The 25,876-nt window shown below is 37.0% G+C and overlaps 2 protein-coding genes across 3 annotated transcripts in view; one reads left to right on the top strand and one right to left on the bottom strand.

Annotated features, from left to right (window-relative positions):
• Positions 1-871, bottom strand: part of LOC146893652 (uncharacterized) — an 8,670-nt gene extending 7,799 nt beyond the window's left edge. For both annotated transcript variants that reach the window (XR_015738347.1, XM_087907917.1), the window contains exon 1: positions 734-871. The gene's annotated coding sequence lies outside the window, so the exon portion shown is untranslated. The remainder of the gene's footprint in view (positions 1-733) is intronic.
• Positions 755-25,876, top strand: LOC125412193 (cytochrome P450 2C25-like). The gene is made up of 9 exons (XM_087907916.1): positions 755-1,010; positions 2,584-2,746; positions 3,139-3,288; positions 6,259-6,419; positions 9,199-9,375; positions 13,422-13,563; positions 18,617-18,804; positions 24,123-24,264; positions 25,391-25,876. Exons 1-9 carry the CDS (start codon positions 843-845, stop codon positions 25,570-25,572), a joined length of 1,473 nt encoding a protein of 490 aa, XP_087764042.1. The 5' UTR covers positions 755-842; the 3' UTR covers positions 25,573-25,876.

Genomic DNA, 25,876 nt, shown 5'->3' with positions numbered 1-25,876 from the left:
ACTATTAATAAGTCTTATATTTTTACCTGGTCACTAACCTGAGAATGTACAGGTTGATGTGTTTTCTATCATCTCAAGATTAATCTACTGCTTCCCAAGAATTGTTACACATTATAAATATGTTTGCAGAAGGAGGGAAAACATGAGCAAGGAAGTCAGGACTGCGAGGGGTGCGCCCACCCACGGAGACTGTTGGACTCATCTAATGGGAGCTCACCAAGGCCAGCTGGAATGGGGACTGAACGGGCATGTGATCAAATCGGACTCTCTGAATGTGGCTGACAATGAGGGCTGACTGAGAAGCCAAGATAATGACACCGGATTTTGAATCTACTGCATGTACTGGGTTTTTGGGAGCCTAGTCTGTTTGGATGCACACCTTCCTAGACCTGGTTGGAGAGGGGGCCTTGGACTTTCCACAGGGCAGGGCACCCTGACTTCTCTTAGGACTGGAGAGTGAGGGGGAAGGGGAGTGGGGAGAGTGGGGGAAGTGGGAGGGAAATGGGAGGATGGGAGGATGGGAGGAGGTGGGAAATTTTAATACATAAATAAATAAATGAATAAAACAAAAACAAAAAAAACAACAAAAAGGAAATACTTAGACTCCAAACTGTACTGTTAAACTAGAAATTCAAATGGATACCCTGTAAAGAAGGATAAGGGAAAAGAACACCTTATTTTGACCTCGATCAGTAGGACAAAGTCTACTAGAGAGAGAGAGGTTAAAAGTTACCTGACAGATCAGTCAATTATGTTCCAAAGAAGGACATGTTGAATGTGCAGGTATTGTTATAAAAGCTCCATGCTGGCTGAGCACAGCTGTGCCAGGCAGAAGGATCTCCATGGATGCAGTTGTGGTCCTGGTGCTCAGCCTCTGCTGTCTGCTTCTCCTCTCGCTCTGGAGACAGAGCTCTGAGAGAGCAAAGCTTCCTCCTGGCCCCACTCCTCTCCCAGTTTTTGGCAACTTCTTCCAAATAGATGTGAAGAACATCAGCCAGTGCTTGAGCAATGTAAGTATTCTTTGTGCTCCTCCAGTACTTTGATGAAGAAGATAAACTGAAAGTTGCTTTAGATGAAAATCTTGTATTTGAGGTAATATTGCTATAAACAATTTCAAAGTCAAAATTCTTGCAAAGGATTGTGTACCTTACGACTTTTATAGCTGGTCAATGTCAGAAAATCAGTAACAAGTGAGGTTTCAGATGCAAGGACACTTACTTCTTTGCGTTGTACAAAAAAAAAAGAAAGAAAACCCACAAAATTGCAAAGTTTTAGATATTTTCTATCTTAACAAAAAAAGCCCAACCTTTTCCATTATGTTTGATTGAAGACAAATAGTGAGTAATGTTTTATTCAATAAGTCAGGTAGCATTTTAGAGATATGTTTTTACTCAAGTTATGTATTTGAAGCTTTACTTTAAAAACGTTATTGATGCTTAAATTAAATATAGATCAATGGACATGGAATAACACTAGAAATGCAAGAATGCAGCTAAGACTTCAGCATATTGATGATATTTATATTCAGTGTTAATTTTTGAAAACCCTAAGTTTGGGGCTAAGAATTCTGCCAGAGAATGAACTGAGTTTTTTTTTCCAGGAAATATTGCATGCCTATGGTACAACTCCTGTCGGGTTCACTCTTGGTGATTTTAGCAACAGTATGCCTAATCTGGTTGCTCAATAGAATCAAATGTGGCAACTTACAAATTTACATTTCCAAACTAAGAGGATGTCACCTTAAAGCTTTATTTATGCATCATTTTGTCTATCCCACTGTTCTACTTGTCTATGTTTTGTGAGGGCCCTTTGGTTTATACCACTATAACTCTATAATATAATTTGCTGTCAGGTGTTATTTTAGCTCCAACAGCATTTTTACTCCTTAGGAGTGTCTTGACTACTCTTGGTCTTTTGCGCTCGCTATAAAATCCTCTGTTGTTTTTCTAAACCTGTAAATATGGCATCAGAAATCTGATGTACAGCATTATGGTTTTTTATATGTAATTATAGCAATTATGGTTTTAGTAATTTGGGTATTTTGTTCTTGGCTTCTGCATCTTCTCTGGTCTTCTAACTAAATTGAACTGTGGTTGAGTAGAGGGTCTCCACACCTCTGGGCTGGACATCTATAGGTCAGAGTGGAGTGGTCTTTGTTCAAACAGGGTCTTTATACATAAATTGGGGGACTGGGGCATGGTAAGAAGGGTGAGAGGAGTGACTGTGAGTAAGGTGGACAGGCAATGAGAGAATGAGGGCCGACAGCATGCTGGTGTGTGTCCTATATGGAGTTTAGGTGGTCAGCATCGTGCTGAATGTTTTAGTGTAAAAATTCATTGTAATATTTGTGTAACAACTACCAGAGCCTTGAGTCATTACATGGTTCACTGTAGGTGATCAATAACTGATATTCACCATAAAGTTATATGAATAGGCTTCAGAACCATTTGAAACTGAGAGTTGCCTCACTAAAAATATTAAAATATAATGAGGGATAATATCAGCAGGAATGAGGTTGACACCATGAAAATTAAAATGACCTTTTTTTTTGCTAGTATTCACATGATTTCTTCCTATTTTCAGTTCTCAAAAGTCTATGGCCCAGTCTTCACCCTGTACTTGGGCATGAAGCCCACTGTGGTGTTGCATGGGTATGAAGCAGTGAAGGAGGCTCTGATTGATCATGGGGAGGAGTTTGCTGGCAGAGGAAACTTCCCAATGGCTGAAAGAGTTAATAAAGGTCATGGTGAGTAACTATACATGCTTATATGAGTGTTTCTTCTAAAAGTGAAGACTGAAAGAAGGGGTGGGACCTCTTCCCTAAGTACAGGTTGGACCTCTGTTGTTTCCACTCATCAGATCTCTCATTTGTTCCTAGAATATTTTGCATTTTTAAAAATTTTACACTTTATTCTTTATTTTGACACTGATTAATTACAGAACTGTCTCCTTACATGAGCTATGACTTTTATTTATTTATTTTAGTTTATTTCTTTTTGAAATTTATTTATTTATTAAAAATTTCCACCTCCTCCCCTCTTCCCATTTTCCTCCCATTACCCCCACTACCCCTCCCCCTCCCTCTCCAGTCCTAAGAGAAGTCTAGAATATTTTTCTAGTGTTTTACCATTTCTTTAGGCATTATTTTTAGCAATGGAAACAGATGGAAAGAGACAAGGAGATTCTCACTCATGACTCTGCGGAATTTGGGAATGGGGAAAAGAAGCATTGAGGACCGCGTTCAAGAGGAAGCACAGTGCCTTGTGGAGGAACTGAGAAAAACCAATTGTAAGTGTAGGTGTATGTATCACATCTTAGTTTAGGTATATGTATATGACATGTTGATCATATCCTATCAAAAATTTTCTTAGTTTTTAAACCAGAAACAATTGATATGGGTTTCATGTTAATTTTCTTTTGAACTGTATAATTGTGCATTTCCATCAGCACAAGTGTACTTTGTCTTTGTGAACCATTTTACCACAGAATCATTGCTATTTATAATAGTGGAAGATCCCAATCAGAGGATATTTGTTTTCATTTTATTGGATTACAGACATTTGAGCAAATTAACTGAACAGTACAGGGATTCTTCTAGGCTAATGTTTACAGTCCTGGGTAACACTGATATGATTTAAGGTTTTCATTTCTTAGCCAAGTACAATAGAAATTTTACGATTATATTTTCTACTATTGCATGAAAAGGTGGATTCAGTGCATAATTCTATCCGATTTTCCAAAAGGAACCAAAACTTATACTACTCAAATTATTGGGTAAAATAGAAAATGATGAAGTGTTTCTAAAAATCTTTTTACAATATTGGTATGTTCCTGGTAACAAAATTAAGCAAAACATAAAAGAAAGGAATAACAGGATTAAGAACTCCCACCCAACACACAGAGGAAAGAGAGAGATAGCAAAAAGAAGAAATCATAGACTGACATCGCTGATGAACTTGGAGAAATTTATTTTTTAATAAAATATTTGTAGCCAACTTCATATTGCATGAAAGTGATTATGCACTGTGATGTAATTGGATTCATCCCAGAGTTTCAGGAATGGTTTAACATATATAAATCACTAAATGTAAACAGCTTCACTATTTCTTATATCATCGCACTTACTGTTTTGAATTGCATTCTATTGAAACACATATGGTAGCACAAATCTGCAAGATGCAAAAAGATAACAAGGAAATTATTTCTTAATTAAATTATGTCTTTAAAAACATGAAAGGTTATTGCTAGCCTTTTGATTGTGTTTTAATCCTGCCGGTCACTTCTGCTCAAGCTCAACATTTTGTGTGTTTTTGTAGAAAATGAAACACTTTTCTTTTGCTACCGGTATAAATGCTACTTCAGAAGTTTCTTTCCTGAAAAACAAATCTGATTACCTATTTTATTTCTAAGGACTTTAAGGTGTTTTTCCAAATAAAGTGAAAGGAAAGGCTAAAAGTCAAATTTAATCTGTGAACAGCTTGCATACACATAAGAAATGTTGCAATCTTTTACCCTTCAATGTTTTTGGCTTAAACAAAACATTTCCTAATAGCATAGAATATAGTCATGTTTTTAAACCCTGGCATAGCCACAACACTATTCAGGAGTTTCCTATATTTAAATGCTTCATAATTTATTCAAATACTTATTTTATGTGCTCCTTATGTGGGGTCTACACATATAAATTTTGAATCAGTTTGAATGGAAAGTGTATTCATCATTTGATCAAATCAAACTCACTATAGAAAAGACATCAGAAGAAACTGTTCTGAGAGCTGGAGTGAGATGGTTTATCGCTTGAGAGAGAATGGTCCTTTAATGAAGCAACAATGGGTTCCCAGTGCCCATATCAGGAAACTCCATGAGATCCTACATGCTCTCTTAGCCTACCCAGATGCACACCACACACACACACACACACACACACACACACACACACACACACCTCTGAACACATTTACACAAATAAGGCCTAATTACAAAATTTCCTTGTAATGTTTTGACCTGTAATATCATACACCTATGTGTTGCAAAAATTTAAAGCATTATATCAGCATATTTAATAATGGTGATTTTGGGAAACGTTTACAAATCTACAAACCACACTCACTTATGCCTAAATATACTGTGTAGTTTTATTGAACATAATCATTATTTATTTCTTTTAAAAACTAAGCATTATTGTCACTAATACTGTATACAGTGTTAGCTTCATATAGACATTTTGTGGGAATGTAGCACGTGCTTCGAACATGCCTCCCTACCGTCACATTTCTGGAAGCTCCATTTCCATTTGTCCTACTGCATCCTACCCAAGACTTCTTTGTTAGAATTTTAAAAAATTGTTTATTTTTATTTTATGTGTATAAATGTTTGCCTGCATATACATGTGTGCACCACTTATGTGCCTGGTGCCACAGAAGTAAGAAAACTGTATCATGTTCTTCTGGACCTGGGGTTACAGTAAGTTATGAGCCATAGGGAGGCTGCTCAGAACTGAACTCTGGTCCTCTAAAACAGCAGCAAGCACTTTGAATGCAGAGCTCTCTGTCTAGCACTGATCTTGTTATACTTTGCATCGATTTTTCAAGTACTAAATTTACTTCCTCTGGAGAAAATGTGATGTTTTAAATGACGAAATGAAAAAGGGGAAGTCTCTATGACTGCCCTATATTGTTTCTCCCTTTTGAAATTTAACTGTAAAATGGATGCTTTCATCCACATAAAAGTGGCTATTCTTGAGATTTTAAATTATTCTCATGTAACTAGGAGTAAGTCTCCCATGGTTTTTTTTTTCCTTCTAATACCAGAACTCACCTGCAGTGGGTTCCTCCTTCCTTGGATCAATACTCATTTTTTTGCTTTACTCACTGTGTCTGCAGATCTTCCAGGTGTTCACTCTTCTATTTTCATCTGAGTGTTACATGGAAAATAGACATTCTAGTAAGAAGTAGTTCTGTTCAGAATACCAGAAATATTAGGTTTTTAAAATATTTGATTTTCTTTCAAATACCACATAGTTAAAAGTATGAAAATTGGTGTAACAGATATGATCTGTTCTTATTTAACTACTGAGGCTGAGGCCATTTCAAATTTAAGATTGAAGTGGTACATTGATTCTACATATAATGAATGCTTAGTTGTTAGAAAAATTGTAGATGGGATATGGTTTACAACTTCAAGTGACTCTTTACTGTTAACAAAGTCAAAACTTCTTCTTTCTCTATTTTAATAGTTTTTTTCCAATTGTTTCTTCAGGTTCACCCTGTGATCCCACGTTCATCTTGGGCTGTGCTCCCTGCAATGTCATCTGCTCCACTGTTTTCCAGAATCGATTTGATTATCAAGATCAGGATTTTCTTACATTGATGGGAAAAGTAAATGAGAATATCAAGATTCTGAGCTCTCCCTGGATGCAGGTGAAGTCAAGATTTTCTTTTTTTCCTGAGAACAAATTCATAGTCTTTTATTCTCAAAGGTCAAATTCAATATGAACCAAAAATTGAGGTTATTAGACACTACAGTTCTGAATAATATATTATTCAAAGAGTATCTCGAAGGCAGGTCTGAGTTTTTAGCAAAACTGAAAGGCGATTTTCAGGTCAGCTTGAGGCTGCTAGTTTCATATCTGTAGATTTTCCAGTTTACGTCCACAGAGCTGTTTGTACAAAGTATCACATTCACATCTAGAAGTGTGGTCAGTTGTTCATAGGACATTCTTCTATGCATAACTCTTATCTTTTTGATTATTAAACGCATCCTCATCATACTACTAGGCAGGAATATTTTAGTTTAGAAAGAATATTCCCTTAAATGAGAAAGAATGTTAATGGCAATGAAATCTGCCAGGAAACACTGAGTAGTTTCAGTGCCTTGATTTATCTGCTGGAATCCTAGTTAACAAATAGACAGGCAGAAATGAGGAGTCATTTGATGCTGTGTGACCCACATACATATTCTCAGAATTGGTCTGTGCTAAACTGGCATCTCCTAACTCTCCATAAAGAATGACAGTGATTAGGGCTGCCCCAGTGCAACAAGGCACCAGGCAGTCAGACACTACTGTGGTGAGCATATGTATGGTGTGATATGGGAAAGTCAGAGATAGAATGGTTCAATACAGATGGAAAAGACACATCCGAAGAAGTGAAACAGGGCAGAGTGGGCTGAGATGGGTAGCTTGGCTGTCACACAGGGCCATGGTGATGTCTGGAACTTGGCTGCTGACAGGGTCCATATCTGAGTATATGGACCTGTTGCTTTCTTGGTCTGTGTTGATGTCCATAGCTTTTGATAACACATATGGTCAAGAGGAAAGGGCTGTAGAGGATTGATCATGTCACTCACAGACTGAAACCCTAGGAAAAATGGGCCTTGCACCTCTTTTAGGTTTCACAGCGGTGCTGATACTGGTGACAGTGATGTGGGTGTGCCAACTCTAAGAATGTGAAGCTTGGGATTCTGACCCTGCCCCTTATCTGCCAAATGGTGGCATGGGTGTGAGAGAGACTGAGTGTGGCATGTGAGAGAGCTGGTCCAGAGGTCATAAGAGCTGGAAACTACCCACGCCCCTACTATCAGCTGAACTCAGAAGAGCAAACCCTATACCTTGCCTGGACAGTACAGAAGAGCTGAACATTGTGCACAGAGGTATAGGTGAGTCAGCCACAAAGTTAGGAGTGTGAGAGAGCTGGCCCTACTACTTGTATGTCATTTGTTAGTGTGGTTGGGGAGGTATGTCCCCTTTACCATTAAACCCCTCATGCCTGAGGCAGATGAAGGAGATGAAAACCCCTGCCCTTACCAGCTTCAGCACTCATTAAAGCAGGCCCTGCACCTAGCCTGGACAGCATAGTAAAGTTGACCCTGTGGGCAGAGGCACAGGTGAGCTGGCCCTGATATTGAGAGTGGAATAACTGACCACACCTACAAACATGCCATGTGGGGTTAAGAGTGAGAGAAAGATGTCCTCCTCCCCTTGCCACTGCCACCTGTGGTGTGCAAGGGACCTGAAACTTCTCTTTACCAACTTCAGTAACTGGGAAAGCTGGGCCTGTACCTCCATGGGCATTACAGCTGACCAGACCCTATTGACCCTACTGACCCTATTGATTGGGATGGTGGGCTGCATATGAACCAGCTTAGAAAATGTGAGCATAGGAGACCTGGCCCTCCCCTCATCTGTCTTATAATGGTATGTGTTGGGGAGAGATTGTCTCCCCTCCCTTGTAGCTTGTGGCAGGTTGCAGGGCTGACCCTGAGGTCGTAAGAGTGGGAGACTTGATCCTGCACTTCACCAGTTGCAGTACTTGTAAGAATGGCCTCTGCACTTTGCATTGGTAACCCAGTAGATCTTACCCTGATGGTTTAGGTGTGGGAGAGATAATTCTGAGGGCGTGTAAGAAGCTCATCATTTGAGGGATGCACCTGCCAGTGTATGCCAGTGAGATCACCCTGGTTGTGAAGATAGTGGGGAGACCTGGAGGGCTGGCCAACACTGCAACTATGTAGGGCCAGAGCAAGGGCTATGAAATGATTCGTCTTAGCATCCGCCCCATATGTGATCTGCTGGAGCATGAGAAGTGTTGGTCCTGCAATGCCAGGGCTCCAAGATCTCACAGTTCAGGACAGTGACAAGATACCCAAGATTTATATTATAAATTTATACTTCAGACTTGTAGAAAATAAGTGGTATAAGTCATTAGTCAGTTTTCAGAAGTAATATTTATACTAAAGTGATTTATGAATGTTGAAACTTGATTATGATATTTGATCATTCAGGAAGGTATTTTTGCCCCAAATTCCTCTGCTATTACAGAAAATTGTTTCCTGTAATAAACACCTCCTCCTTTAGTTGGACATTATTTTTCATTTGTGTCTGAATCTATCAACCCAAGTTGGTCTTGTTGTATATGTGTATTTCTTCATCTCTGTTTCTCAAAAAAATTCTTTGGAAAAAGTTGGAGAGATGAAGCAGTGGTTAAGAAGGTGTGCTGATCTTTCAAAGGACCCGAGCCCAATTTAAGCACCCATGTTAGGTGTCCCAAAACCATTATCAGATCAGATTGGATCTGATATCTTTGACTTCTATGGCACCCACACATACATGGCACACACATGAATGCATACACACAGAACACATAAGACTAAAAGTAAAACAGTACACCTTAACAAAAAATTCTCTGTCTGATTTTGTAGATCTGCAATAATTTTCCTGCACTAATTGACTATTGTCCAGGAAGTCATCGCACAATACCAAAAAATGTTAATTATATCAGAAGTTACCTTTTGGAAAAAATTAAAGAACACCAGGAATCACTGGATGTTACAAACCCTCGGGACTTTATTGATTATTACCTGACTAAACTAAAGCAGGTAAAATATTAATATAACTTTGTGTTATTGCCTGAGCATTTTTTTTTGGTTTGTTGAACACTGAAATGTTTGTCAGAAATGGTTTAAGTCAGGATTATTTGAAAAACAATTTTAGTATTTATTGTTCGTTGGGGTGCACCACATGGTTACTGATAGAGGGAATTGTTAACTAGAACATATTGTCTCTGTTCTTTAAAAATTGTAACTGAGGAGAAGAAGGATACAAAGAAAAGGTAAGATAGGAAAGAATCCTAATCAAGGAGAAAATAATCAACTATCATGGCAGTGTGAATACTGGCACCATAAATGCACATGTTGTGTAGTTAGAATTTCTTCATGTCTAGTGAATTAAATTGATCTGGCCATATTGTAATTTTAAAAGGATAGATATGGGAGTTGGTTTCAGAAGAACTGAGTGATGTAAAGAGAAGTATGTGGTGGGAAGAGAGGTGTATGGAAGAATGAAGCTTTGAGTACAAGTTCATGTTAATTTTCACCAAAAGGGGCTAATAATTGGTATCTACTGGGTATCCTGACAGCATGAACTGCATTGACAATGTGTAATTTATTCAAAAGATAATTTTTCATTGACTTTCTTTGGAACTCAGTAAAAACCAGTTGACTCTAGATGTTTGGGTTTGGTTGTGGGCATTGATTTTATTGCACTGATCTTAGATTGTCTTTTGCTAGAGATTCACTCTTCTGAGCTCTTCGTTACTTCGTTAATTAGTAACTAATTAGTTACTAATTAGTTATTAGTTACTAATAACTAATGCGTTATTAGTGCATAGCAATAATTTAATAGTCTGAAATCTGCATCCCCCAATGTTGCTCTTTCCTTTTGACAAACTATTTTGTTTATTTTGTGCCTTTTTTGCTTTGTTTTATATTTGTTTATTTTTTCAAGAAATGATTTCTTTGTGTAACAGTCCTGGCTATCCTGGAACTTGATTTGTAGACCACGCTGTACTCAAACTCAGTGAGATCTGCCTGTCTTTGACTTTAAAGTGCTTAGATTGAAGGCATACAACACCACTGCCAAGCTAATTTGTGCCTTTTTAATATATATCTTTTATAAGATATAGTTCACAAAGTTAGTCCAGTAAGTATACAGTGGTATCTCAAAGCTGTAGCCATATTTCACTTACATTATGGTTGTATTTTACGTGATTTCAAAGCACTGAAGCTACCTGCTCCTTCCAGTTGGGAAGCAATCCTTACCATGACAAAATATACCACACCCACTACTGATAACTCTGCTCCCTTCACACCAGCTTTAGCAGTTGTTAGTGTGGTTTCTGCATGTACAGACTTGCCTGTGATGAATGGATCATCTATAATGACTCAGTATATGTGGTATCCAATTTCTGTTTTCTTCCACTTGCTTGGAATCTTAAACATTTTTTTAACTTCATCTTTTTTTAGTACTTTCTCTTTCTTTTGCAGCAAACTGCATTAATAACACAATGCACTTATTTCTCCTGATGGATAAGTTTCTTATTTCTACCTATGGATACTCTAAGCTATATATGTGAACATATGCAGACACTTTCTCTGTATATCCCCAGGACTGGGGATTCTGAGTCAAATGATAATATCTTTATGTTTTTCTTTCTGAGAACCTGTTTAGAAATTCACATTAACACAGTATTTTATGTTTTTGAGATACTCTGTTTTCCAAATAGCTGCCAAAATTTTAATTTTGAGACTTAATTATTAACAATTCAGTTAGTATGAAGTGGTACCTCCAGGCAGATTCAATGGGTATCTCCTAAACAGACAGTGAATATGGACATCTTTTTATGTAATGTTTCACCTTTCAGTGTCTTCAGAGAATTTTTATTGTAATATTTTGCTCATTAGACTCTTTTTTGTGTGGAGCTAAGGAATTATGCATATATGTAGATATAAAACTTTCCAAATAAATGACATGGAAAGATATTTCCATCCTGTGGGTTGTCATTTGCATATTCTTAGTTATGTCTTGAGTGCATTAGCATTTTGTTGTGGATGAATCTGATTTATCTGGATTTTGTCAGTTTGTTCTGTAATCTATAAGTCCAAGTCATAGGGAATGAAGCTTATCCCTATTTTATATTTCCAGCATTCTTCTTTTCATGTAGTTTTCCAGCTGTTCTATCATCATCTGTTTAAGACTCTTCCCTTAGGTGGAGCAATCTTGGAACTCAGTTGTAAAAATATTGACCATAGATGTCTAGTTTAACCCCTGGTTATCAAAGCTCTATTGGTATTGATATTGATTTGTGTGTCAGTACTTCACTGCTTTCATTACTGTAGCTCTGCAAGAAGATATTTAAATTGCTTTTAATGTTTGATACATTTATTTAATTTTATTTTTGCAATATTTCATTAATCATTTGAGAATATTTTTTTGGTTTTTCTAGACAGGGTTTCTCTGTAGCTTTGGAGTCTGTCCTGGAACAAGCTCTTTTAGACCAGGCTGGCCACAAACTCATAGTTATCTTCCTGCCTCTGCCTCCCGAGTGCTGGGATTAAAGTTGTGCGCCACTACAGCCCAGGGCTCATTTGAGAATTTAATGTGATGTAATTTAAACATAAGCCTCAATTTTCATTACCCTCCTCTTCATCCTTTTAACTCTTCTTATCAAATTACTATTTCTTTCCCTCTTTTCACCATTGGGCCACATCATTGTAAAAAACTGACTACTCCTTCACAGGATCTAACCAGCTAGAGGTGGGGTTTCATAGTTTTTCCCCACCTCAACTTTGTATTGGGTTTTTATCTGATGAAACTTCCACAGTTTTTGTGCAGACTGTCACAGTCACTGTGAGTTTTCTTGTTCATCTGTCCTTTTGTGTCCAGAAAACACTGATTCCTTGATGTTATTGATCACAGATGGCTCTTACACCATTCTTGCCTCCTCTTCCACAAAGATCCTTAAAACTGGGGAGAAGTGTGTTATGATTTAGGGGTGATCAAGTCATAGTGCTTTATTCTGTGGACATTGAACAGTTGAATGTCTCTGTACTAATTGCCGTCTCATACAAGTAAAAGTTTCTGTGATGAAAAAGTATGAAATTTCTGATTTATAGATATAGTAGTAATTTATTAGGAATCATTTTAACACTGACTATTAGAGTAATCAGTTAGAGAATCGACCAACAATTCTTAGATCCTTAACAGTGACAGATATGGGTCCTATGTAATGAAGTGGGTCTTAGACTGAAGCTAAGATTGTATCCAAAGAATATCAGCATAAAGAAGAGGCACCTGCACATTTGTGCTTGTTTACTGCTGTGTTTCTCAAAATAGCTGAGATAATCAATCTATAACTCATCAATAAATGGATGCAGGGATAAGAATGTGGGATACACCTTCAATGATATGTTACTTTTTAAAACTAAGAGAAAATCCAGTTATTAATGCATTGAGAAAGAATGGATTTGTTGAACTGAACGACAAAAATCTCATTACAGCCCCACATTAGTTTAATAGGGAATTCCCAAAGATATAGTCAAATGTCTTCCAATGTTCTTTACTGTATTGAGAATACAGGTGTTCATTTTTTTGTATGAATCTGCATGTCCTAAGATTAGACCTGTCACACATTTTTCTTCATATGGTTTTATAGGACTAAATGGATAATGAATAAAATGTTTCATTTATGCTTTAAATGAATAAAAGTGGAAAACTGCACTTAATTGCAGATAATCACATCATTGCAAGAGTTACACTAGTCAGGAATTAAGAGTGAAATCAAAATTTATAAAAATCTGTGCTAGTTATTTCTACCTTACATTCAAGAAATTTGTTGCAGAAGTCTTATTATAAAAAGTAACTTGCACATATATAAAACATCTTGTCAAATTAACAAGATCCAATGTCTGCATGACTCAATAAACTTCTATACAGTTAGAATAACCATTTGGAATGGATGTTATGAAGTTTTACTTTAAATTTTATACTTTTAGTAGTAAATGCATAAACTTATATAAAACTGCAGAGTCTGTAATGAGATATGCTGATAAAGATTTATTAGATTATGGCATTAATTTATCCCCAGACAAACCCCAATCAAGAATCAGAATTTACACTTGAAAATTTGGTAATGACTGTGAGTGACCTGTTTGGTGCCGGGACAGAGACAACAAGCACAACACTGAGATACGCTTTACTGCTCCTGCTGAAGCACCCTGATGTCACAGGTGAGGACACAAGTGGTGACCCACAGTGTTTCTGTAAGATGCTGGAAAGACTCTGCTAGTGTCCTGTGTGTTGTTTTTATTACAGGAGTCTTAGTCCTTCAACTTCTATGCCTCTCAATGGCTGTAATAAATAGCATGATTAAAGAAACAAACTGTAAGACAAACAGTCAAATTCTGGTCAGTGTCTGAGATTCCTGGATGGTAAATTGTAACAGGCATGGCTAATATCCATTGTACTGTGGACACATGTTATTTTATTCTTAAGTCATGTCTTTAGGTCAGCTGAACCTTTCAGTTTCCTTCCCTCATTCTGATGAATCTAACTTTGGAATGAAGAAAACTCACTTCACTGAAACGTAAGTAGAATACCTAAGTCTGGCTGGGATGATGTGTATTCTGAGAAGAATCCGAAACACTTAGATTCTCCAGAAACATTTTGATCAATGCAAAAAATGTAGATTAAGGACTTTTATCACTTGAGAAGTCCATTTCCTTAAACTTCTGTTGAACAGTGATTTTTTTCAACTGTACCAATAGTGTTTTCTTTTACATTGTAGTTTAAAACAGATCCAGTGGTCCATCACATTTGAAATACATTCTTTCTCCTGTGTCCGATGAATACTACATAATAAAAGTACAAACATAAATCATATTTTAAGATAGGAAGAAATAACAATAAGCAGTCAAGAAGGCTTCAACAAATTACTGGAACATTAGTATGAGGAATGAGGAAAACATAGAGCAGGAAAGATGTTGAAACACAAATGTTAGATGAACATCATGCATGTAGTAAGACAGACAAGTTGTGAATCTATATCTATAGACCTGTGCAGAATCTGGTTCCACAGAAATAGAAGCTTAAATAGGGAACAAATTTGTACACAGGATTTTGACCTTGCTGAAGCTCCCTTCCTATTCCCATTCAGCATGTGGCCCCTATTCCAGGAACATAAATTTCTTTTGTTTTATAATGCTTTTTAAGACAGGGTTGGAGTCTGTCCAGGAACTAGCTTTTGTAGACCAGGCTGGCCTTGATCTGACAGTGATCCACCTGCTCCTGCCTCTCGAGTGCTGGGATAAAAGGCATGTGCCACCACTACCCAGCAGAAAATAATATTCTTAAAAGAAACTGAGTTAAAGAAGCCCTTTCCCTGAAACACTGATGACTGACAGGGAATGACCAATACATTGGGATGAAAGCAAATGCCAACAAGATTTGATTCCCAGAATTCTGGATCTCAGAGCCTGTTCTCTGTCTTGTTTCATGAATATATGCAGCGGGGTCAGTCCTCCAGACAAAAGGACTAAATCAGAACTCCTTATTTCACCACCATGATAGAAAGTATTTCCCATGTATTAATCAGAATGGATTCAAAACATCCATCCAAGAGACAGACTCACAGTGTTCTCAGAACTTAATAGAAGCATGGAACCCTTCATGGAGATCCCTGAGTCATATGCAAACTATCTTCATCCAGGCTATACCAGAAATCTTAAGATCAGCTGGCTTCTTATGTGTTTATAAAATAAAAGGCAGATGAGACATCCACATTAGCCATAATTTTAATCTAATTTTATATTACTTCATGAAATTTATGAGAACATTTTACATCTTATTGTCTGAAGTAAAGTCACAACAAGTTATGGGCTCCAGTAGCATGAATAGAACTTGTGGGAGGGTGAGAGTATCATAGAGGTTGCTGGGTACCAGTCCTGGGAAGCTTCCAATTCAATATTTACCATGTGGGTGATGTACGTGTGAACAGAAAAAGGGAATGAAAAGGAAATAATCTGTAGTTGGATGCTCCTTTTAATTGAGACTGTATTTCCAGCATTTAGAGTTATCTATTTAAATTTCCAGCACAATTATAACTCAAAAATGAAAAATTACATATGAAAATGTAACTGTTAATCTAAAAGACTGCTAATAATGGAAAATAATCATAATTTTCATGATGATAAATATTTATGCAGTTGCAATTAATCTAACAATGAATGTTTGTATGGCAAAGTTTTATAAGCCAATTTGCTGTTTTCCCCCGTTTTTGTAAGTGGAATTTTTTCTCACATAATATATCAGGATTATGGTTTCTCCTCCCTCTACCCTTTCCTGTTCCTCTCCACATAAAGATACCCTTTTTTTCTGCCTTTCAGTGGAAAACAAGAAGGCATCTATAGAATAATAAATAATATAACAAGATGTAATAAATCTAGTATGACACAGCAAAAAATAGCTCATTGGAATTGGACAAAACAAAGGAACAGAACATAGGAGAAGGCCAGGAAACAGAAACCCATTCATTTGGAAATCTAGGAAGCCATAAAAACACTAAACTGGAAGCCATAACATATAAGCAAAGGACCTAGTGCAGACCTGTGCAGGCCCTGTGCATGCTGCCTATATCTCTGTGAGTTCATATGTCCTTTGATTGTTTTGATTTTAGAGGGCCTTATTTTCTTAACACCTTCCATCTCCTCTGACTCTTACACTCTTTCTGCCTCCTATTCCACAGCGTTCTTTGAACCCCAAGGGGAGAGATTTGATGGAGACATTCCATTTAGGGATAAATATTCCATGGTTTCTCACTGTCCAAATAATTCTGATTAAGGATCTCTGTATTTGTTGCCATCTGCTGCAGGCTGAATCTTCTCTAAAGATATCTGAGCAAGACACTGATCTATGAGTAGAGCAGAATGTCATTAGCAGTCATTTTATTGCTATGGTTTTGTTTTGTGTTTTGTCAATGTGTTTTGCTTTAGTACAGGAATATTTGGTTTTACCATAAGTCCCTGGGCTATCTAGTCTTCCATTATTGGCAACCCAAGCAGTTTCAGAAATGGGTTTCATATCATGGAATGAGTTCAAGACCAAATAAGTTCTTGGTTGGTTATTCTCACAAGTTATTGTGCCACTATTGCCCTAGCATATCTTGCAAGCAAGACACCATTGTTAATCAAAAGGTTTGTGGCTGGGTTGGTTTATGTTTCCCTGTTTGCCAAAGATGCTAGAACATATGGGTGAAGGGTCTTTGAGGACATTGACTTGACTTCTCCATGTTCACAGAGTTGTGTAGGTGTTGCTTCAATGAGACTTTGGTGTCAGATTTTGGAGAGCAACCTATTATCTTGACAATAGCCTGAGTTGTTTGGAGATTTCCATGGAACTCCTTTGACCAACAACTCAATTAGATGTAACCTAATGCTGGTACTGGAGTTAGGACTCTGCCTCCCCATTATTTTGCTATTTCATTAAATTATATATATATATATATATATATATATATGTGTGTGTGTGTGTGTGTGTGTGTGTATACATTTATATATTATTTTGCTATTTCATTAAATTATATATATATAAATGAACATATATATTACATATATACATACATACACACACATATGTAAAGTTTCTCCTGTATTAAGACTCCATACAATCCCTTGAATGATGCTGAATTTTATATGTCTCTCTCTGGTTTTCCTCCCTCATTTCTGCCTCTCATCCACACTTAAGGCCTTGATTCAAGCACCCTAGTAATCCATAAATCTATTCTCTCTCCTATTTTTAAAAATATCTGTCTTCCTTTTTTCTTCTTTACACATAATGTCTGTGGTTCTACAGACTGTAGCTTGGTTATCATTGATTTAACAGCTATATCAATATTTAAGTAAATTTGTGGGTTTAGATTATATCATGCAAGGTAATTTTTTTTCTAGTTCCCTCCATTTCATGAGAATTTTATGATTTAATTCTTCTTAAATGATTGAGTTAACACTCCATTGTATAAATGTGCCACCTTTAAAAATTCTGTTTAGGGACATCTAATTCATTTTCAATTTTCTAGCTTTTATGAACAAAGCAGCAATGAACATGGTTGAGCAAGTGTTTCTGTGATAAGATAAAACAACTTTTAAGTTTATGCCCAAGAGTAGCGTAGGTGTATCTTGTGGTAGATTTATTTCTTTCTTCCTAGCATACTGTCACACTAATATCTAGAGTGGCTATATAGATTTGCTCTTCTCCAAAAATTTATAAGTGTTCCTCTTTATCCACAACTTTTCAAGCATAAGCTGTCACTTTTTAAAAATTGATTTTCACCATTCAGATGGATGTAGGGTGAAATCTCAAAGAAGATTCGATTTGCATTTCCATGATGACTAAGATTTGTGAACATTTTAAGTTTCTCTCAGACACTTGAATTTAATGTTTTGTGAATTCTTTGCTTAGATATGTACCCAATTTATTAATTTGGTTATTTGTTTTCTTGATATTGCATTTCTTTGAATTCTTTATTTATTTTTGGATTCTACTCCTCTATTGGATGTGTAGTTGATAAAAATATTTTCCCATTCTGTAACCTGTTATTTTGTCCTAATGATGGTGTCTTTGTCATAAAGAAGCTTTCAGTTTCATGAAGTTCCAGTATGCTATTATTAATAAAGTGAGGGGCAAGGGGAAGCATGTATGTGAATGTGTGTGTGTGTGTGTGTGTGTGTGTGTAGATAGTGAGATGTAACTGAAATTTCATTTCCAAGGCATAAAAGTCAAATAGATTTTGTGCTATGTGGATAGATAAGAAACATTAATTTTATAAATATGAATATATTTCAGAAGTAGCTAAAGATGTTGAACTGTTCTTTACTGAGTGTGGGAACAAAAATGAAAAATCTTTCAAATTGTACACATGCAACACACACATATTCATAAAAATACATACTTTAGTATGTGGTTGTAAGAGAATATTGTATTTAAATGCAGATTTAGTATCTGACTTCTATATTTTTTATTTCATATTTTAATTACTAATACGTTATTTCCTGTTATGGATCCTAAATAATAAATATATCAGGTCTATCATAGTATCTTATAGAATGACAGAGTTATAAATCTACAACACACATTTCTGTATAAATATATGTGTAAATACTTTTATCCATAAATAAAAATGCACACTTACTTATTTTGGAACACGCACATTGTGCTGTGTATGGTCTGACATTGTGCCAAAGGTGTTACTTTTCTTCTGTTTCCCCATTTGTTACTGTGACCAACTAGCTAAAGTCCAGGAAGAGATTGATCGTGTGATTGGCAGAAACCGCAGTCCCTGCATGCAGGACAGGAGCCACATGCCCTATACAGATGCCGTGATTCATGAGGTCCAGAGATTCATCAACCTCCTTCCGACCAGCCTGCCTCATGCAGTGACCTGTGACATTAAATTCAGGAACTATTTCATCCCCAAGGTGAGTTGTCTCTTCCCTGTTGCACCTCTGTGCTCTTGATGCTCGCGGGTTCACAGTGTTATCCACTGTTATCTGAGTTATTCAGTGCTGCTGGTTTATCCTGTTTAGTGATCAGAGGGGCAGCTCTGCTGCAGGTGCAGATATAACTGGTAATGATATTTCCACATTTGCTGTCTCTTCCAAATACTGTCTGACAGAGCTTAGGTATTTTTATTTGCAAGTTCAACATTTTGTCAGCTTTTCAAAAGTTTTTTTCTGGATTTTTATCATTATGAAAAAAAATATCTTTAAATTGGGAGGAATTGATAGCCTGGAACTTCAGCTCATCAATAAGGTTATGCCAATCAATCATTTATTTGTGATGTTTATTTATCTGTCTTGTTTCTTTTCATTTATGCAGCGTGTAAGTATCTTATTAGAGGCTTCCTAACATTGAATATCTTTTCTCTAGTATCGCCTCTGCTACTCTTTCCATTTGCTTAATGGAAACAATTTATGCAAACACTTTGTTGGCCTTGCTTTTATCTGAACAAGTGAATTTTATTATTTCTAACAATGTTTATATAAACATATTTGAAATTGAAGGTGTCATGTGGGCTAGTAGTTTTCTATGTACATTTCATATTCCTGTGTTGTAACATGAGGGGCTGGCTTGTTGGGGTTTCCGTCCCGCCCGGTACCCCACAACCAGCAAATCCCAAAGAGAAATCACACACAGGATTCCATAAGGTTATAAACTGATTGGCCCATTAGGGCAGGCTACTTATTAGCTCTTATAACTTATGTTACCCCATTATCCTTATCTACGTTAGCACATGGCTCCGTACCTTTCTCAGCTGGGCAAGTTACATGCTGCCTCTTTGGTGGTCTGCGCAGGAGTGGAAGAGGGAACTTCTGCTTCCAGAATACTCCCAGTCTCTTTGCTCCACCCCTACTTCCTGTCTGGCTTTCCCGCCTATACTGCCTGCCTGGTCAATCAGCGTTTTATTAAAATATGATTGACAGAATACAGACAATTCTCCCACACCATTTCCCTCTTTTTTTTTAAACAAAGGAAAATACCCATAGTCCATTTGTTGGGAAAGTTGGCCTAGTATTTCAGGCTACTTCCTGCTGGTTGGGGGTGCTGATAATCTTATGGGGAACTAAAGAAAATTATCATCAAGTCCTGACTGGAGTATCCTGTGAGTCTTGATCACTGCAGGCAGCAATCCTGAATCTGTTTTGGATGTAGAACTCTGTATCCAGGCCATCTGTTCCTACCAGAGATTTCTCAGGTGGTCGTCCTTTGTCAACCGGATTTTTCTTAACTCAAAATAAATCCACAGTCTCTCATTTTCTGAGGAAACAAAAGCAAAATTTCTTCTCCAAAGTAACAAACCATTTGACTTCAATTTTGAAGCCAAGGTATTTTCAAAATAACTATCTTGGATTAATTCAGCAGCATTTATAAGCAAATGTCTTTTGGTGACTGTTGCTCCTTTTTCAGCATTCAAACAACTAAAAGAGAGCATAATAATATACAGTATCAAGATTCTCTGTGTATTTTTCATCTTTATGCAGCTTTATTTTAACCTCTATTTCTTTTATTTTTACTTTTACTTTTTGAGACTGGTTCTCTGTATATCTTTGTCCTGGAATAACTCTGTAGACCAGGCTGTCCTTGAACTCACAGAGATCCCTCTGTCTCTGCCTTACCAATACTGGGCTCAAAGGTGTTTGCTACCACACCTTGAACTCACAGAGATCCACGTGTCTCTGCTTCCCCAGTGCTAGGATTAAAGGTGTGTGCTACCATACCTTAAACTCAGAGATCTGTCTGTCTCTGCCTCCCAGGCATTGGGATTAAAGTTGTGTGCTACCACACCTTGAAGTCACAGAGGTCAACTACCTCTGCCCCTTAAAGTGTCAGAGGTCCATGTACCTCTGCCTCCCAGGCATTGGGATTAAAGGTGTGTACCATCACACCCTATTTCTCCCTTTCTTTCTTTTTTTATTTTTAATGACTTTAACCTTTTAGCCTGCATATATTTTTAACACACTGTAAACCATTTAGAGGTTTTCTTCATCTTTGAATCTCTCTTTACTGTATATCTCTCTTTTTCTGACTACATAAGCCTTTAATTTACTAAGCAATATGGAGAGCCGTGGCTTTGACAGCTAGATCCAGCTCATTCCTTAGCTTTGTAGCCTCATGGCTGAGATACCAGCCAGAGCTGCAGTTTACTGCCACAACTCTATGGCGTTTCAAGGTCCTTGCTAGCAAGCAAGCTGCATCATTCTGCTCACAGACCACACTCAGTCGGACTGCCTGCCTGAAAGAGTCAGAGTTTGACCTGGCAGGACAGCCCAGAAAATCAGCATTTTAAAACAGCGCAGCTTTCTTCCTGCTACGGCTGAAAACCGAAAAGCATGCATTCAGCTTTTCATCAACACCGTTTAAGTGTTTCATGGCAGGACCTCTTAAAAGACCTGCATGATTTTGCAGCTAAAGCTGAGTCAGGAAACCTCTCTTAGATGAGAGTGCTTGCTTGCCTCTAGCAGGCAGAGCAGACCCAAGAAATTGCTGCTACCAAGAAAACATGCTTTACTCTATTCTTTCCCAAACTTTCTCAGGCTTTCTGTGGATTCAGTTATCCACGTCTGGGCACCATATGTAACATGAGGGGCCGGCTTGTTGGGGTTTCCGCCCCGCCCGGTACCCCACAACCAGCAAATCCCAAAGAGAAATCACACACAGGACTCCATAAGGTTATAAACTGATTGGCCCATTAGGGCAGGCTACTTATTAGCTCTTATAACTTATGTTACCCCATTATCCTTATCTATGTTAGCACATGACTCTATACCTTTCTCAGCTGGGCAAGTTACATGCTGCCTCTTTGTTGGTCTGTGCAGAAGTGGAAGAGGGAGCTTCTGCTTCCAGAATACTCCCAGTCTCTTTGCTCCACCCCTACTTCCTGTCTGGCTTTCCCGCCTATACTGCCTGCCTGGCCAATCAGCGTTTTATTAAAATATGATTGACAGAATACAGACAATTCTTCCACACCACTGTGTTCTTACTTTCTCTTCTGTATGATGAATTGCAGGATAGTGATGAACAGACATGTTTGCAATGTGTATCACTTGTCTCATTTCTGATTAGGATGAAGGATAGTGACTTTAATTACCTATTTGAAGTTTTGTACTGATAATTGTGTAGATCAGATGAAAAATTTTGGTCTGATTTATTTAAGCATGTACGAGATACTTTATTATGGAGCCAATTATGCATGAGCATGACCGAGGAACACAGATTTTTACTTTGAGATGAATTTTATCACAAAAGTCTGTACATTATTTTCAAAATTGTCCTCTATATGTTTTATGAGTTTACTCATAATCACTGACTGTATATGTTATAGCATATATTTATTTTGGATTTCTCCACTACATGTTGCCTATTATTTCTATCTTAAGAAAATTCTGTTCATAGTTTTTCTTCCAAAATCTTGTTAGAGATTTTTTATTAAAACCAAGCTGTTGGCTTAAAAATGATTTTAAAATGTTCACTGATGTGGTTATGTTTGTACTTATTTCATTTCTGTGGCCACTTAGTGTTACATTGAAGACACCAAAAACTGCAGATGAAAAATACAAATTTTTATAGCAATAACTCATTCACAAATGTTGTAGTTACTCTCTCTGGGATGTCTTGTATTTTGGGGAATGGGCAAACTATATTGTTAAGGTTCCAGTTACTAACATCATGAGGAAATGATAGAACTTACTTTGCCAGGTGGCAGTGGGTTTTGCTGTACGATGACAGACTTAGTATATGGATTAGGCTGTCAGTCTGCTCTGTTCAGTTAAAGAACACTCCTGAGGTAAGACTGTTGAGGTCTGTGACCAATATGCAAAACTTGTTAATGCTATGTCCTTAGAGACAACTAAATAGTAAGTAGAACAAAGGACAAACTAGGAACGGCATATCTCCTCCTAACTTCTTTGTGTTTAAATCCTATTTTGAGGTGAGTGTTGTATCAGCTAAACTTATATCCTGTCATCTCTCGCCTGAAGGTTTATATGACTGGTCTCTTATGGGTCTAATGAAATTGATTATTTCATTCTTCTCCTTTGTGAAACAACTTGGTGGTTTCACAGCTGATTTTACCTTCTGACAAATATACAAATGATTTTTTTAGATCATAATGGAGCACTGATCTCAGCAGAACTAACAGATATAAAGAAAAAATGATCTTTGCCATAATGGTTCTCAAAGATTTCAGCCTTTCTTGGTCAAGAAGATTATGTTGCCCCTTAAGAAACTCTCATTGCAGCAGAGAAGCAGTCACAGGAAACATATGAACAAGTGATTATGAATATACTAAGTCCAATGCCTATTGGCACTAGAAGTTAATTTTCACATAATTCACATATATCAGTAATATTCTTCTAAGTTTCACAATTTCAGAATACAGTTGAACTGCATTCTAATATGTGTGGCGGACAACCTTGCAAAATATTTGTAGACCACATCCCTAAAAACTTTGAAATGATATAAGGTTAGTTTGTGTCCTAGTTAAAGAGAACTTGCCAGCACCACCTCCCAGTAATTTCTGTGTAGCTCCAGAAGTTTTATTGATTTAGCTGTTACTGGATCAACTTACCTTTATCATATTTTTATTTTATTGTTTCCCTTTCCTCTGCATTCCATTCCTCCATTTCCTTCTCCCAAAGTGATTGCATCCTTTATTTTTGACACATATACATATGTTCATTTCTGTGTTTGTACTTGTGAATTCATACAGATAGAATATAAACAAGATGACACGTCTACTCTGGCACATAGCCCTGCAGTTACTTTCTTATAATATGAATACAAAGATAGATAGATAGATTCTATAAATGAGAGAAAAAGGAGATGCATTCATCTTTCCAAATCTTCCCTATTGTACATAATGAATGACCTCCTATTCTGTCCAAAGCACTCAATGAATTATTCCACTTGGAAAATGATTCACATGAGATGTACGTAGAAAGATGTGATGAACTAGAGCAGCCAGTGGTCAGAGGAGCATGAGTTAAATCTGAAGAAAAGGAAGAAGAGACTCAGAAGTTTGACTTCAAGTACTCATGTGAAATGTCACTGAAGGCACGTTAGCCACACCACTGTGCCTGACCTCACACTCCTCTCTGCTACTTAACTGCTCTATGTGTTGAAATGTTCCTGCTGTTCTTTGTACTTAATTCTTACTATGGTGCAGAAGGTGAACTAGGTTGTTTTCCTGATTTGTTCTATGATTTCTTTTTAACTTGATTTCTTTATGTTGTTATAGGGAACAATGGTAACAGTATCACTGTCATCAGTGCTGAATGACAGCAAAGAATTCCCCAACCCAGAGATATTTGACCCTGGCCACTTTCTCGATAAGAATGGAAACTTTAAGAAAAGCGACTACTTCGTGCCATTTTCAACAGGTAATAGAAATTCATTTCCATGGACATGAGGATCTGTGGAGGCTTACATAGTGGCTCCCTAATGGCCAGTGATCAAGAGTGTTTGTGCATGTCATGGTAAAGAGATTTCTTCTCTGTCAGGTTATGAAAGTGAGGTTTTGAGGGTTCATCCATTGTTCACAATTGAGAAAATTAGACTGTAGGGTGTTCGTATTCTTTATTTAGCTTACATCACAGAAATACCAAAGAAAGCAAAGTCCATTCACAGTACACTAACTCACCGTAAAAACTATGTTTTTATTAAGTTTATATTCAGGTCTTTTTTGCTAAGTCACTCCCTCAAGCTCAACTATGCAATTACAAGTCTCCAAAAATACTGAAAATTATCAGAGAGCCCCAAGTGTACTTGGTAACACATGAATGAATAATACTTATTTAAATTTATCTGGACTAGGACAATGAGAAAGACCCACAGATCTCTGGGTTATTGAGGATATAATCAACATATTTATCTCTCCAACTTTCCATATTAATGCAAAAATGGAGCAATATACTTATAAATTACTTTCTAGATTCCTCAAAATTAGTAGAGAATTAAAAGAAGAAATCACTTATCATTAAAAAAGTTCATGAACTCCTAAATCAGAGCATTCTTACTCAGTTCAGCATTCCAGAAATGCCAAGATCATCATGAGATGATGGAGATATTGTAGATGTTGTAGGACAGTCTGCAAAGATAATAAGGAATCCCTTTTAAGATAAGAGTAATGTATATTGAGTCTATACCTCCCATATGTATTCTGCTTTGAATATATAGCTTCTGTCCTTTGTTTTGTTATTTTTGATAATTAATATAGAATCCCTATTCCTCAGTCTTCAAGGCAGTCTGATTACAGATGTGAACAACCACACTAACATAAAAAGTATTTTTGAACAGTGTATTTATTAATAGTATAGGTTAATTGAGACTCAAATTTGTTCTCTGTTTTTCTATTTGACTCATTTTTTGTCCTTTCATGCAGCCATTCATCTACCTACCCATCCAATAATTTACTCTTCATTTATAGTCTCTTGTGTCAGTTACAATTGCAGTGATTATCACAGTTACAAATGAGAATAGTAATCTTTGATTTCCCTCTGCCCCCAGGAAAACGGATTTGTGCAGGAGAGGGCCTGGCACGAATGGAGCTGTTTATATTCCTGACTACCATTTTACAGAACTTTAAGTTGAAATCTCTAGTTAGTGCTAAGGATGTTGATACGACCCCAGTGGCCAATGGATTTGTTACTCTGCCACCCCCTTACCAGCTCTGTTTTATTCCTGTCTAAAGAAGAGCTGACTTTATGGCCCAGGTTGTGTTGTTTTCTACATTTTCACTCTAGACCATCATCCACCTCTTTCCCCATCAGAGAAAGCATGTCCTTCCCATCTCTCATGTATTACCATTTGTCAAGACCCATAAAGCACCTTTTAACCATTTTGCAATTCCTGAAATCACTGCACAAATAAGTATATTGCTATTTTCTATTCGTTGCTACTGTGTTATTACCCTTGTGCTAATGTGTATCTGGTCTTCAGTTAAAAAAGAACTTCACTGTAAATTAACTAATATAATAAAAGAATTCATAGTCA

This window comes from Myodes glareolus, chromosome 7 (assembly GCF_982192425.1).
Source record: "Myodes glareolus chromosome 7, mMyoGla1.1, whole genome shotgun sequence".
Classification (NCBI taxonomy): domain Eukaryota; kingdom Metazoa; phylum Chordata; class Mammalia; order Rodentia; family Cricetidae; genus Myodes; species Myodes glareolus.
Note: the sequence above shows the minus strand (reverse complement) of the source record. Positions and strands in the feature narration are given on the sequence as shown.

Coding starts and splice junctions, on each gene's coding strand:
- LOC125412193 (XM_087907916.1), top strand. CDS start 843: ATGGATGCAGTTGTGGTCCTGGTGCTCAGCCTCTGCTGTCTGCTTCTC. Junction 2,747..3,138: donor AAGAGTTAATAAAGGTCATG/GTGAGTAACTAT, acceptor CCATTTCTTTAG/GCATTATTTTTAGCAATGGA. Junction 6,420..9,198: donor TGAGCTCTCCCTGGATGCAG/GTGAAGTCAAGA, acceptor CTGATTTTGTAG/ATCTGCAATAATTTTCCTGC.